Source organism: Chelonoidis abingdonii, chromosome 3 (genome assembly GCF_003597395.2).
Source record: "Chelonoidis abingdonii isolate Lonesome George chromosome 3, CheloAbing_2.0, whole genome shotgun sequence".
Taxonomy (NCBI): Eukaryota; Metazoa; Chordata; order Testudines; family Testudinidae; genus Chelonoidis; species Chelonoidis abingdonii.
The window spans coordinates 38128900-38144519 of NC_133771.1; the positions used below are offsets into that span (position 1 = coordinate 38128900).

A 15620-nucleotide genomic window follows, 5' to 3' on the forward strand; every position below is an offset into this window, starting at 1 on the left:
ACTTCCCCACCAGCGCAACCTACTCTATCATTCCTATATATTGTATACCGTGGTATTACCATATCCCATTGATTATTCTCATTCCACCATGTTTCTGTGATGCCTATTATATCAATATCCTCATTTAATACCAGGCCCTCTAGTTCACCTATTTTAGCATTTAGACTTCTAGCATTTGTACAGATGCACTTGTATATTTTGTCAATATTCAGTTGCTCCTTCCTAGGCAGTCATTTCCCATTTTGTGCGTGTGCAACTGAGTGTTCATTTCTAAGTGGAGTACTTTGCATTTGTCCTTACTGAATTTCATCCTATTTATTTTAGACCATTTCTCCAGTTTGTCCAAATCATTTTGAATTTTAATCCTATCCTCCAAAGCACTTGCAATTCCTCTCATCTTGGTATCGTCTGCAAACTTTATAAGTGTACTCTTTATGCCATTATCTAAATCATTGATGAAGATATTGAACAGAACCGGACCTAGAACTGATCCCTGAAATACTCATTTGATATGCCCTTCCAGCTTGACTGTGAACCACTGATAACTACTCTCTGGGAATGGTTTTTCAACCAATTATATACCCACTTTATAGTAATTATAGGAATGCTACCATAGAGGTCCTGGACTTCAGTCTCTTACATAGCAACCTACATTTGGCCTCCAGGACCTCTCTCCTCCCTTTCCCTGTCTCACTGGTACCAGCACCACTAGCTTCTCCTCAGCACTACATAGAAGGCTATTTACATGTCTCAAGAGATCTGCTGCTTTCCTACTCGGCAAGCAATTCACTATGAAGCTCTCCCAGTTATCACAAACCCAACTATCCATATTTCTAATAATCAAATCCTCTACTATTATTACCTGTCTCTTCTTAATAATTGCCCCCGGAATGGTATCCTCAGTGCAAGTGAATACAATGCCATCATCTGGAAGGTAGGTTCTGATTATGGGATCATTTCCCTCTGCTCCAGATTGATGCTTTCCTGTTTTGAGACTTTCATCTTCCTTAACAGCCCAGGGACAGTCGGACAGGAGATAGGACATCTCTACTGTGTCCCTGAACATTTATGTACCTTTCTGTTTCCCTTTGTTCCTCCAGTGCGGCCACTCTTGCATCCACTGTCCCTGAGGGCTGTCAGTTGCTTGCACCACATGCTCAAATGCACTGCCTGCCCATGATGGTTCTCATGTATGTGAGAATAATGGCAACCGCAACCAAGGTAACCTTGATTGCTTTGCACTGTACAGAAACGGTGATGTTCTTTACTACAATGAACAAACCTGAGTTATGTATGTCTGTGTAAAAGCCAACATAAGGTTTACAAGGCACTAGAGCATTAAAATGATTACACGCTAATCCCACTTGTAGCGGAAGACCTATCACTGAGAAGTGAATTATAAAGGCCATATATCTGATGTGAGTTGATATGTATTATTCTGTTGAAACCACTAAATAATCTGGTAAAATATTTCTATTGGTTGGGGTTGTTTTTAGAAAAGTCGGTGATTTTTGAGGCATTGAGGGTAAATTCTGCTTTAATTGTTTGAGCACTGAAGCAAATTTTATTCATGTTTTCTTCTGTCTTCTGAAGGAGTGGAGGCAAGTAAATTCCTATATTCTCTCCTTAATCTGGCAGAAATCCTGCCTCACTCCATCCTCCTCCTCGCTTTCTCCCTTTCTTTCTTCTTCTGGCAACCAATAACTCCTTCCATTTCCATAGTAGTTTCTCAGCTTCATTCTTCCTGATAATCTTATTTCTGCCCTTGGCCCACCCTCTGCACTTTAGCACACTACTGGCATTATGCTAATTCTTCCCGGTACGTGGGCTAACCTTCCAGAGTGACCTGCCTTACCCGGATTGTTTCCAACTTAGAGCAGCAGCTAGTAATCCCCATTTGGGGAGGTGAATCACATCTGTAGTGCAGGCAGAAGTAAGTGGAGTGTTTACCAGCAAAGAGTGGGGTCTTCCTGCTTCCAAGATTCCCAACTCAGTTCATTATATGATTGTAAACATTTCAACAAGATACACGCATAGGGCAGTTAAAATTAGAGCTGGGCCAGGGATCGGGACTTTTCTGTTGGCCCCATTATTTCCTGCAGAATGTAGGCTTTTTTTTTTTAATTAAATGTCTAGACCTTATCGGGACAGAGGTAATCTGATTTTGAGTGAATACAGTGTTGTCTCATTTGTCTGGCTCCTCAGAGAGATAAAGGGAAATAGTAGGGCAAAGAAAAGTGTCAACTACCCCATTCATTATAATGCCACATGAACTCTGAACCCTAGCAATCCCAGGGACTAACAACAAGAATTTTCCCATAAACTGGGGCCATATCAGTTGGAAGTGTCAGAGGAGGAGATAAACCTGAGTATATTGGTTGGTCACAGGATGACTATGAGCTGCCAATGTGATACAGCCGTGAAAAAGGCTAATGCAATCCTAGGATGCATCAGGCTAAGTATTTCCGGTAGAGACTGGGAAGTGTTAGTATCATTATAAAAGGCACTGGTGAAACCTCATCTGCAATACTGTGTGCGATTCTTGTCTCCCATATTTAAGAAAGATGAATTCAAACTGGAACAGGTGCAGAGAAGGGCTCCCAGGATGATCTGAGGAATGGAAATGTACTTTATGAGAGGAGATGCAAAGAGCTTGGCTTGTTGAGCCGAATAAAAGAAGTCTGAGGGGAGATAGAATTGCTCTATATAAATTCATCAGAGGGATACATACCAGGGAGGGAGAGGAGTTATTTAAGTTGAGCACCATGGTGGACCCAAGAACAAATGGATATAAATTGGCCATCAACAACTTTAGTCTTGAAATTAAGCGAAGGTTTTCAACCACCAGAGAAATGAAGTTCTGGAACAGCCTTCCTAGTGGAGCAATGGGGGAAGAAAATCTGACTGGCTTCTAGACTGAGCATGATAAGTTTATGGAGGGAGTGGAACGATGAGACTGCCAATAATGCCATGTCGCCAATCTGTGACTTCCAGCAGCAAATATCTCCAACATCTGGTTATGGGACGCTAGATGGGGAGAGCTCTGAGTTATTACAGAGGATTCTTTTCCAGGTGTCTGGCCGATGGGTCTTGCTCACATATTCAGGGTCTAACTGATCGCCATATTTTGGTTGTGGTGGTTTCACCTTCCTCTGCAGCATGAGGCACAGGTCACTTGTATGTTTAAACTAGTGTAAATGGTGGATTCTCTGTATCATGAAATCTTTAAAACCTGATTTGAGGACTTCAGTAACTCAGCCAGAAGTTAGGGGTCTATTCCAGGAATGGATGGGTGAGGTATTGTGGCCTGCAATGTACAGGAGGTCAGACTAGATGATCATGATAATCCCTTTTGACCTTAGAGTCTACAACTCTATGAGCCAGTGTACAAGTCATCATGATAGAGGTTCCCTCCCACCAGGGAGCTGTGGCCTCAGGCTCCAGGACTGGAATCAGTTGTTACCGCTGAGCCTCAGACTATCTGCATTTGTTTCTCCAAAGCCACTTCCTTCACCACTTCCTGGGATAATGTGTGATCAACTAAAAAGCCCCTTACATTCTGTTCTCTTGGGATCTGTCCATGAATTACTCCCTTGGCAAGCTAAACTACTTCTCAGGGCACAGGCTCACCAGTCAAATACACAACAGAAGCCCAAAGAAAACAAAATTCTTCCCTCAGACTAATTTCTGAGGTTGCAGTTTCTCCACAGCAGGTTTGTGTCAATATCTTGCAAACTTCTTTGCCCTCTATCTTAAGTCCAGCCATGTTCTTTATAGGAGCTCCTACTTCTTCCTAGTCTTTCCATGTGATGAGGAATCAGAACTGCTTATATACATTAGCTCCCTTTCCCAGCATGCCTTGCTGTGGTAGTCCACAATTCCCAGACTACAACTCCCAGAATGTCCCAACCCAGGCGAAAACCAGGGTCAAGATAGTGCTAGACCTGGTCTCTGTCTTAAAGGAGCAATATGCTCTGTTACCCAGAATTTTTAATTAATTCACTGTTGGTAACATCTTGATGGCTGGCACACCACAACACTGTGAGATAATATTTCTGTCACAAAAGGATGATTTTTGCATGGCAACACAAACATCACTGCAGTGACAGCCCAGAAGAGACTGTGCTCTGGAAAGGAGACTATCCCTTAATGCAGGAGGAACAGGCTGGCCACTTCCACATTTGGATTTCTGTGGGCTCTTCTCTACTGGCGTCACAAAATAAACACCATCATGGTATGATTGCTGGGGATCAGATTCCTCACCCTCGCTGAAAATTGGACTCTTCAGCCTGCCATAGACGTGGGGTAGAAGCTTAAACTGAGGGGTAAAAGCTTAAACTAAGGGCTAAAAGAAAGAGAGTGGTTCAAGATAATTAAAATGGTACAGAACCCTAAAGTTTTATCCTGTCATCCTCCATTCCCTTGGTTGTGCCAGTGATGTATCTCTCACAAACTTCTCTGTGCACATTTCTCTATGCCACTCTTTAATCTTGTCATGGTTTTGATCCATAGAGGCATTAAACTGTTGTTATTTCAGTTCTTCCCCAAAAATCAGTTCTTCCTCAAGGTCAGGCCCCACTGTGCCAGACACTGTACAAACACATTGTGCCAGATATAACAGATACAAGCAATATCTTTCAGATTATTCTATCAATTTTATAAATGTTATTTATGGACCAGGAGGCGCCCTGGCTCCCCGCTGCACCTGAGGGGGAAGAGCCAGAGCAGGCAGCTCCGTGGGCGGAGCCAGTACTGCCTGTTCCCGCCCCCCGGAAGTCAAGGGGCGGGACAGGAAGTATAAAAGCCAGGGCCCAGAGCTCAGTTGAGCCCCGTGTGTATCGGCCAGGATTCCCCACTGACCCACTAATCAGTGTTTCGGTGGGAGCTCCTCTGCACCCTGTCCAGTGTGTTTCGGTTCAGATCCCACTGACCGCCTTAGCGGGCGACCGGCCGCTACCAGGTCCGGGCTCCGGAACGCAAGGAAGTGGGTGGGCCTGCGTTTCCCCCTGCCAACCCGTACCCGGTGGGCTAGGTAAAATCCCCCTGTCCCCAGGAATTCTGCCTTGTGAGCATGTGTGCGACGGGTTTGTGGTTGCCTCTGCCCTGCCTGAGGGCCAGGGCCTCGTAGACTTGCTAGCCGGCTTCCTCCTTCTCAAGAGGGCCGAGCCCTGAACTGTTTGGTGCCCGCCTCCGAAGGGCCAGGGGGCCTCTAGACTTGTATGCTTGTCTCGACCAGAGGCAGAGCCTGAACTGTTTGCTTGCCCGACCTTTGCCTGAAGTGGCCAGGGCCTATGTAACTTTGTTACAGCTGCCCGCCCAAAGGGTCAGAGGCCCGACTGTTTGGTGCTCCGCCCTGCCTAAGGGCCAGGGCTCCCTGACTTTGTTACCGCTCTGGCCTGCCCCATAAGGTCAGAGCCTGAAACTGTTTGGTCCCGCCGCCTAGGGCCAGGGCCTCTAAGCTTGTTACCGCTCTTGCCCTGCCTCACGGGGCCCCGAAGCCTGATACTGGTTGGTGCCGCGCCACCTAAGGGCAGGGCCCATAAGACTTATTGCTTGCCCTCCAAGTACAGTTTACGGCGTGGACCCATCTGCTAGAGTGGCCACCCATTCTGAGAAGGAGTGCCTGGCTCCCGCCCGGACCTGAGGGGTCGGAGCGCCGAACCGAGGGTGTACAACCAGGGATTTGTATTTCTGCTGCATGGGCCATATAGGCAGCGATTTAGTATGGTTGGCCACCAAATTCGAACATGGGGCCAAGCTCCACCAATGTTTGGGCTTATTTTGCAGAGCTGTCTGTCCTCTGGGATGGAAGCCGGGGCAACCGCCTGGGCCCTGATTTGTGGGCCCTGCGGCTTCAGGGGGATGGCGGATCCAGGGCAGGCCATTGGGGTATGGGGACCTGACACTGGCAGCATGGAGAACCGGCCCCCCCAGCCCAGCCCACCTTGATATTGCTCTCTGCTCCACTCTGCCCTGCCTCTTCCCACCCCAACCCTGCCCCACCCACCCTCCCTAGCCCCTGCGCCTCTCTCCCACCCCTGTTCCACTCCCTTCTCCGCCCCATTCCACTTTCTTCCCTGCAAGGCCGTGCACCACTTCTTTCTGGCTTCTGCCCTCCCCCCCTGAGCAATGCCTGGAGCCAGTAGGGCAGGCGGTGCTGAGCAGAGCAGGCTGGGGCCAGGTCGCTTGCTGCTGCCAGTGCCAGGTCCCCCGCTAACTCCCCTAGGCTGGCCTGGACCCATGTCCCCCTGAAGTGCGGGACCCCCAAGAGCACAGAGCGGTTGCCATGGTCTGTCCTATGGATGGGATGGCTCTGCTTGGATCCATTCTGGGCACTCCCAAAAACTATACAAACCTGGTGGCCATGTGCATGGGGCAAGGTTACCAAATTCACTTCAGGAACTGATTACTGAAAATCCTGGGACAGTTAAACAACTCCGGAGAAGTCCCAAGCCCTGGGAGGAACTGCATAAACTCATTCAGACTGGGTTCAAGGGGCCCAGGAGACAAAGAAAGGGCTTTGCCATAAAGAGTGAGCATAAACTGATTCAGGACCTTCATTTTGATTGTAACCAAGAGGGCAAAATCCTTCTGGAAGGGTTTGAAGGACTGGAACCTACCAGGCTTCCCATGTGGAATATGGGTGACACCTAGCATGCCTGTAGATTGCATCTTGTTTTATTATTTGTGTCCTTTATAATTCTTTTATCCTAAAACAAATGTACTGGGCTTCATGAAGGCTGACTGGTCACTCTGTCATTGTCCCTGGGAACAAACAGACTGCAGGTTCTGGACTAAAGTCAGACCTGTTATGATGACAGTGAATTGTAGTAGAGACTGCAAGCCTAAATCCCCTATTTAGAGGGTGAGGGAGAGCAGTGATTGCTGGAGTCCTGAGATCTAAAGCGGTGCCCTGGAGGAGACCACAAAGGAGACAACCCGGAACTGTGACACACATAACAAAAGAGAGTCTGTCCTCAAAAGTTTACTTCTAAATAAACAAAACAAATCAAGGAGAGAGCAAGGGAAGTAAAGTGATTTGTCTAAGGTCATGCAGCAGGTCAGTGGCAGAGTTGGAAACAGAACCTAGGTTTCCTGCCTCCCAGCCTAGAGCCCTATCCACTAGATCACACTGATAATAATAGCCATAGTTTATTATTATATATCATTTCATTCACAGAACTGGCAAAAATCAATTTTGAATATATTGATGGAAAATGCGGTTAAAAATTGTAATTTTTTGTGAAAAATTTGTCCCTCTTTTTATCAGTTCTGCTTAATAATAATAATTCAAAACCTTGTAGATGTGATAATTCAGACCACTCAGAGTAGTATATTTTAACGAGTGAACGTCAGTGTTGGAAAGTCATAGGTTTTAAGATCAAAAGGAACAAATACAATCATCTAGTTTGACCTCCTGCAGGACACATGCCATACAACTTCACCTAATGATTGTTGGATCAAGCTTGATAACTTGTGGTTGAACTGGAGCATATCTTGTAGTAAGAAATCGAGCCTTTATTTAAAAACTCCAAGTGATGGAGAAGCTACCATATCCCTTGGAATTTGTTTCCATATTGCACATACCTAGGTTATTTAGGAGAAAAATTAACTGCTGTATTGGTTCTGACTCTGCATTTAAGCTTGACATGTGAACAATTAAAAAACAGTAGAGAAAATCCACTCTAGCCTTGGGAAGAAAGTGCAAATTTCACAGTATGCAGAAGCATATATGTAGCATGTGGAATCTAGAGTTCAAATATGTTATTAAATCTTGAATATGTTTGTGCTGAAATAATGTAGAATTGATTTTTGGAAACATTTCAGAATGTCCTCTGCTTTTAAAGACTGGTAGAAATGGGAACATAATACTCCAACTTATAATGACAGTAGACATATTTTTCCTCCTGCCGATTCTACTACAGAGTGCCATATTAAGGACAGGATTTTTAAGAATGAGAACAATTTTGTGCCACAGTTAATTGCTGAGTGTGAGGACAATCTGGCCCAACATTCTTTGCCAGAATAGAGCAATTAGAATGTATTGTGATGATGTATTCTTGTGCGTGGTGTGATTAGAGGATGAGCATAATATGAGAGAAAGTTCAACATTTGGGGAATGTAGGCACACTTTTAAATGTACCACACTTAGGAACACTTTTTAAAAAATACATGATGAAATTCAGTGGTAAAACTGCTATTGACTTGAGTTGGGCCAGGATTTCACCTACAATTTTTTAAAGTCTGAGACAGTCAGATGTCTAAATACTAGTGAATTGTTGAGTTTTTTTGGCCAACAATTAAATCTGAGTTTCTATATTTCTTTGATCACATCTGCAAATGGTGGGAACTGCTGATTGACTGAAAATTGATCAGTAAGGGATATTGTATCTTGATTGAATGGATTTCTGAGGTGTCCAATATAATACAATATCTCTGCATTACTATGGGTATTAATCAAAGACTGTATAAGCTTAACTGGATAAATGGTTTATCCTACATTTCAGAGATGCTGAATTGAAATTCTGTTGGGATTGTAGTTCTTTATAGAAAAATTGCCCCCATACTTCTGATTCTCTCAGTTTTAAATGGATTGCTGTACTTAATTGTCTTTATCAAAATGCTCCACATTTCAAGAAAATAATTATTTGTATGTATTTCATGTATTAGTATATAGAACACCTGTTCCCAAAATAGTATCTAGGACTCTGTACATAGAACGAGATAGTGGAGGCGTGAACCCTGAAATACAGTGTTAAATCTCATTTTACATGCAGGTCTCATCGTGGGCTGGGAATGCACTTTGCCAAAGTCTAAACAAAAATCTGATCCAAAGTAATTCACATGTTTTAAAAAGGAATTTAGAAAAAGAATAATTCAAATATAGGAGTAGGTTATATCTATAAAAATGAGCATACTTTAAAAGGGCTAGTCATTAAAAAGAGCTCGTTATTAAAGATACAGTTAGAGCTAGCCAGTTCCCTTAGTCCTTGAAATTCAGAGTTCTTGTGTTTGGGTTTTTGAGTTGAAAGGAGTAGGGCAGATAATGTTTTGTTTAAATGGAGCATTTAAGCAGTAACCCTTTTTAGAAGGTAGGTTATTTATGGGTACTTATCACTAAAAGGCTGCATTGTTCTTTTCCTAGTTAGATTTTGTACATAAAATGCATTTCCTTGGATTTATATATAATCTTCACATTCAAAAATAGGTGGGGGCAGAAAAATAAAACCAAAAAATCATTTATGAAGCTCCTCCCTCTCTTTCAGAACCAGGTACCCTATCATTTTGATGCAGAGTGGAGATAAACTTTTTCTCAGATGTTATTGTCATGACAGTTTTAGTTGACAAATTTATTGTCTTGATCTATTACAATTGAATAAAAGCAGCAAAGAGTCCTGTGGCACCTTATAGACTAACAGACGTTTTGGAGCATGAGCTTTCGTGGGTGAATATCCACTTTGTCGGATGCATGGTCAATTGAATAGGTTCTTTATTTTCTTATCATTCACAGTCTATCAGGATGCCCCAGAGCCACTTCTGCCATGAAGAAAGCAAAGCTGTCTGGAGAACAGATGCTAACTATAAAGCAACGGGCCAGTAATGGTAAAATTTCAATAATTCTTTTTTAAATATTATCTCTTTGCAAGATAAGACACATTGGTATGTGGGCCTTTTTATAAGTCTTTCTTAGTGTATATCATGAACGAGATTGTTTTAGAAAGCAATGCAGATGACGTCCATGCTATTGAAGCCTGAGCCAGAAATACAGTAGATCAGATTCTGGCCTGACTTACACCAGAGAAAATCTACACCTTTATTGACTTTATTGAGGAGATTCTGGATTTACACAAAGGTTACTGTGTAAATATTTCCAAATATAATAAACTGCTATGTTTTTTCTGATTTAAGTCTGATGCTCCAAAGTGGGCCAGTGGGTCTCCCATTGCTCAACTGCTCAGAAGAGGAGGGGACCTGATTTTCAGAGGTGCTGAGCACACCCAGCCCCCACTGACTTCAACTGGAATTGTAGGTGCTCGGCTCTTCTGAAAGTCAGATCCAGAAGGCCTTGTGCTAATCATCTTCAGGAAATCCTCTGGCCAATCTGGAGGCCCACATTCCTGGCTGACCGATGGAAAACTATGCAAAACTACTTTCAATCTTCCTGCAATTGTGCTCCAGGGCAAATACTAGCAAAGCAATATCATAAAGCTGCATTATATCCAACATCCCAGCCATGTTGGAGTTGTGTGAAAAGCACTGTCAGCAGTTCATATGCAATCCAAGGGAAAGTACTTTTTAAACTTTTGAGAGACAAGGTGGATAATATCTTTTATTGGACCAACTTTTGTTGGTGAGAGAGTTTGAAAGCTTGTATCTCTCACCAACAGAAGTCTCTCTAATATCCCACCTTGTCTCTCTAATATCCTGGGACCAACAGTGTTGCAACACTTCTTTAAGTTTAGAATTGTATTTAATGAGAGGTGCTTATTTTCCCTGGACCATTAATCTCATCCCTTACACATGCGATAAACTGCCATCCAAAATCCATAAAGCTGCCACTTTTTCCACCTTCAAATCCCTTCTCAAAATTTACCACTTCCTTAATGCTTATGGAATGTTGCCATCTTTTAACAGCTAGCCAGGTGACAATTTGTGTTCATTGTTCCTGACTGGGAAAGAATTGCACACCACCTATGGTTTTGTTACCCTTTCTCCCTTAATCCCAGTCTAATTGTTTGTCTCATACATCTAATATGTCTTATCATTTAGACTGTGATCTCATTAGGTCAGGGACTGTCATTTACTGTATGTTTATACAGCTCCCAGTCCCAGATCTTCAATGGTATTTAGGCATCTAACTCCTGTTGATTTCAGTGAGAGTTAGGTACTTAAATATCTTTAAGGATCTAGGCTCTAGCGCAGTGGGGCCCTTACTTGGTTGGCCTGAAAAGCACTACCACAGTATAAAGGAGCCTATAATAAATAATAATCGCTACACGGGACCTCTTCATTTACAAAGCAGTTAAAATATCCCAAACTGGAACTATGAAATTAAGAAGCAGCTTTGATTGGCTCCAAAAGGAATCTCCTCATTAGCTGGAAGAATAAAGGCTATGACACTTCAAAGGTGTGAAGGGGAGGGCTATAGTCAGGAAAAAATGGGAGATTCATCAGAGTTCTTTTAGAACTTGGGAGAAGTGGGGAGTAGTCTTTAAAAAAATCCAGAATTAATTTGTTGTTACAAATGTAATGAATATAGAGTTATCACATTAATAATCAACTGTATTGGTGTCTGCAAAACCCATTAAAGATATGTGTAATCTATTGGTGGCAAAATATCATTAATCAAACATGTCAAGAGAAACCCCATCCATCAGAAAGATTGTAATTAAGTGTGTGCCAGGGCATGAGATTGGTTTAAAAATCATGAGATTAAAAAATCACTTATTTTCTTTTTAATGTTTTCTGGTTTTTTGAGCCTCCAGGAAGAGCTGTCTACTGGCAATTTGTGTATGATTAGGTTAAAAAATCAACTTTTAACACACAAGCAAAAAATGTGCAGCTCCCCATTGGCTGCCTGGAGGAAGACTCCACATACCCTCTCCAAACTCTTTAGGTGGAGGCGCTGCCAATCTGTCCTCATCCCTTACCACAATCACTATCCTGCCTCCTATCTATCCTCCCTGCCCCACTTACGTTCTCCCTCCAAGCTCCTCCATTGTCTTCTGTCTTTCATGTGTGTCCTGCTTTTCCCCTCAGTCTCCTATCCATCATATTTTCCCTTCTCCTTCTTTTTTCCCTGCCCATTCAGGTTCACACCTACCTCTCCTACTCCACTGCCCTACAAGACTCCGTCCTGCACACATACCCCATATTCTTCAGATGTACTCTACATTTCTCATCACATAGAGAGGCCAGTGTCCCACTCTTGCCTTCTCTATACCCCTATGTTCAGGTTCTCTTCATAATGCCCCTCGCTGCCTCCTGACGGCAAGGACATCTTTCATAAGGGTTACTCTCATTGACTATGGCCAGCAGTGGCCATCTTTGCTGAGGGCGACTTAAACTTCCTTGCCTCAGAGTGGTCAAGCCAGAAAACTTCGCATGATTTGTCACAGAGTAGTTCACCCTGTAGCAAACTGAGTGAGCTTTGTCAGATCCAAGGACTGGCTCCGTAATGGAGCTTGTCAATGGAGTTTGCCTGCCAGTTTCTTAATTTTCCCTATCTCATACATATCCCTACCCGTAAAAACTACACGGGGTAGGAGCATGGGAATGCTGGTGGGCAGCCTTCCTAGATAACTGGAGCACTGTTACTGAGCTAGTCCCTGGGCCTGACAGACTTCCCATCCTTCACCACAGGTGGGATCTCCTAGATGACAAGCCACAGGAAGGTCATTAGCCTAGGGGACCTCTTGAGTAAAAAGAGAAATGGGAATAGTAGGAAGTTATGTGTGAGTGCGACATCTTTAACATACAAACCCCTAAGAAATCAGCACACAAAAGCCTGTGTTGCCTGCATATATCACATACCTGACAAAAACTCACAAAACAAGGAAATAAAAAATTAAGCGATATACTAATGCATACTCTCTACTCCTCCATTCACAGGCACGCACCTTATCACTATTACAACTGCCACAGACACAGTTCTCCTGCACCATCTTTACCAAATGACCCCTTCCCATACACCAAACTACTACACCTAGCATCTGCAATCAGTAATGTTGTGATAGGGTAGTTTTGTGAAGGGGATGTGCAGAAGGGAAGTTTGATGAATAAACTAGTATGTCAGGCATGGGTGGTTTGGTTAAAGGACAGTTAGAGAAGGTTGTACCGAACAATGTGTATACAGTAGCAACAATATTTAAAAATCTGGCCCTTTTTGCCCCTGTGTGGAGATACAGCTTAGAGAGGTTAGAGAAATATAACTTTACAGTGTGTCCAGTAAAGACATATGTATGTAACCCTTCTGCCCATCTGAGTTGGCAGCAACAAGGGCCGGGTTCAGTATCTAGGGGTTCCGTTTCAGTAACACAATGCATAACCGGCTCGAGCCCCCACCCAGCGACCTGGGACACTTACATACCACACCCCCCTGGGCGCCTCTAGGAGGCAATACTTCCCCTCTCACAAGCACAGAGTCTGAGTGTAGCAAAATCCTTTTAATAAAGAAGGGAAACAATGTGATATTATGTTGAGGAAACACTACAAACAGTATTCATAACACAAACCATGAGCAAAAGACCCACCTCAGCAAATTGGGCTGTGTACTTTCCCTTTGGTCTCTTGTGTCCAGCTTCCAAGAATCACCCAAACTCCCAAAAGTCCAACAACCCAAAATCCTCTGTCTCTGGTCAGTGCAGTCCCAGAGTTCAAAAGTTTATCTGCAGAGTTCCTAACCCCCCACCCCCCAGCCTGGGTAGAAATGCGGGGGAGGGGGTGCTTGGAGTGTTTAGAGGCATCTTAGGTCGACTGCCCTGCCTCTCCATGGGGTTCTGCTGCAGCCTTCACCACGAGCCGCCCCACTCCACCAGACATCCCATGAGCCACTCCAGCCATCCCACAAACTGCTGTGCTCTGCCAGCCACTCCGCTCCACCAGCCATCCCCATGAGCCGCTCCAGCCATCCCGCAGACTGCTCAGCTCAGCTCAGCTTCACTCCACTCCGCTTCCCTTCACTTGTCATCCCATGGGCCACTCCAACTGTCCCACAAACTACTCCACTCTGCCACTCACTTAGCAAAATATCTTCAGGTACCCCCACTAGTTAACACAGCACTCAGTGATCTCAGCGCTTAGTAATTTTAGCTCTTTAGTGATTTCAGCTTGTAGTAGGGGAGCCCCAGTGCTGCTGCACCATTGACCCAAAGTGAATTCAACATAGCAACCTGTAACTAGATTCCTAATGGAATCAAAATTAGCTCCGCTATTCAACAGTGGAGAGAGGAAGAGGTGCAATTGGTGTTTCAGGCCCTCAAGCCCACACCACCAAGTACAAATGTCTATACCCAGCCTCTCTCAATTCACTGGGTTTTGGAACCCATGTCCCTTGTCTAGCGAGTGCTGCTTAGTTGATGGTGAGTCCCTCTGTCATAAAATAGTTCCACTGGCCTTGATTCACATAATCAGAGTAACAACACTTTATTCTTCCTGCCCCAATAACAGAGAAACTGGGCCAAAGTGACCATTTGGGTGGCTGTGGGCTCATGCTAGGCCGGGTGGGTGTGCCTATGCAAACAAGATCAGCCCCTGAAGTTCTTTTGCACAATTTGCCACAATTCACTGCCAGATGTCAGGGTAGAACTCATCTTGACTCTGCTTACATGTAAAAGGAAGATTCCTGAATTAAAAAGATCTCCATCCCAGCAACTGGAAAAACAAAGAGAAATGTGATGATCAATGTTACAGGTACCTGTAGTCATTTAGTCTAATTGCACTTCTCTTCAAGAAAGCTATTGACTGTGCAAACTATAATTCCTCTGATGATCATGCAATACAGAAATTCCCTGGTCAACAGGGATTGACATCCATCTAGTTGTGACACTTAGGACCAGATCCTCGGTGTATATTAGCATAGCACCACTGAAGCCAATGGAGCTACATGACTTGACATCAGCTGAGGGTCTGGTGATCACATAACAAGCACATAAATACAGAATTAAATAGGACTCAAAAGGGATCTCTTTAGTGCAATTTGAGTCACCAAAGAAGATACAAGACCAATAGTAATTAATACCAAAAACTTAAAAATATAAACCAACGCAATAATTCAGTCTTGGGCTTTCTAGTATCTGCTGTCAAAGACAGAAACAGCATGAATGACAAAGACCTATAACTCACATCTACTGATGGATGTAGTTCATTACAAACTTTAATAAAGCATTTCAGTGTTGTGAACAGGAAAGAAGCTAGACCAATATCCATCAGTAAGGTGCCCAGTCCTACTCCTGGTGAAATCAGTGAGTTTTGCTATTAATTTCAATAGGTAAGGAATGGGCTGTAGAGGTAACATTTTCAAAGGCACCTAATTACTTAAGAGTCCAAGTTCCATTTTCAAAAGGCCCAGTTCCTTAAATGTACTTTAGCATCTATCTGCCTCTTTAGGCACCTCAGTACTCCATGTAGGCACCACTGACATTTTCAAAGCCACCACTCAGTTGCTGCCTAACTCTGTTCACATCTAAGTCCCCCTGGTGCAAAGTTTCCACCATTCAGCCTTTGTAAAGCTGCCTAAACCCTGACCTTGCCTCACAACTAATAAGCTGCTCAGAGCCCTAGCTTAACCCAAATCCCCAAAGGCCCAAAAGTGGGTCCTCTAACCAAGCGAGAAACACCTATCTTGCCAGTGGGGCCCCATCCCTGGACAGAAAAGATGAACACTTATGTTAGAAATATTATTGGAGAGAAGCAGACTCTGCTCTCAGAAATCAATAAAAGCGAACGTATGTACTTTGGTCACACCAGGCACAGAGATGGAAATATCCTCGAGAAAGTTATCATGGAAAGAGTGGTGGTGGGTCATCATACAAGGGGATGATCAACGAGGAGATGGATAGATGGTATGTGACAGATCACTGAGAGATCAGTTGATGAGTGCGTAAAGTTAGCGATGGATC

The 15620-nt window shown here is 43.8% G+C and overlaps 1 protein-coding gene across 15 annotated transcripts in view; it reads left to right on the forward strand.

The window, feature by feature from the left end:
• MYT1L (myelin transcription factor 1 like) overlaps window positions 1–15620 on the forward strand; it is a 383199-nt gene that overhangs the window by 359171 nt on the left and 8408 nt on the right. For all 15 annotated transcript variants that reach the window (XM_032791093.2, XM_032791090.2, XM_032791100.2 and 12 more), the window contains one exon: window positions 9512–9603. In XM_032791093.2, coding sequence (XP_032646984.1) covers window positions 9512–9603 — 92 coding nt within the window. The remainder of the gene's footprint in view (window positions 1–9511; window positions 9604–15620) is intronic.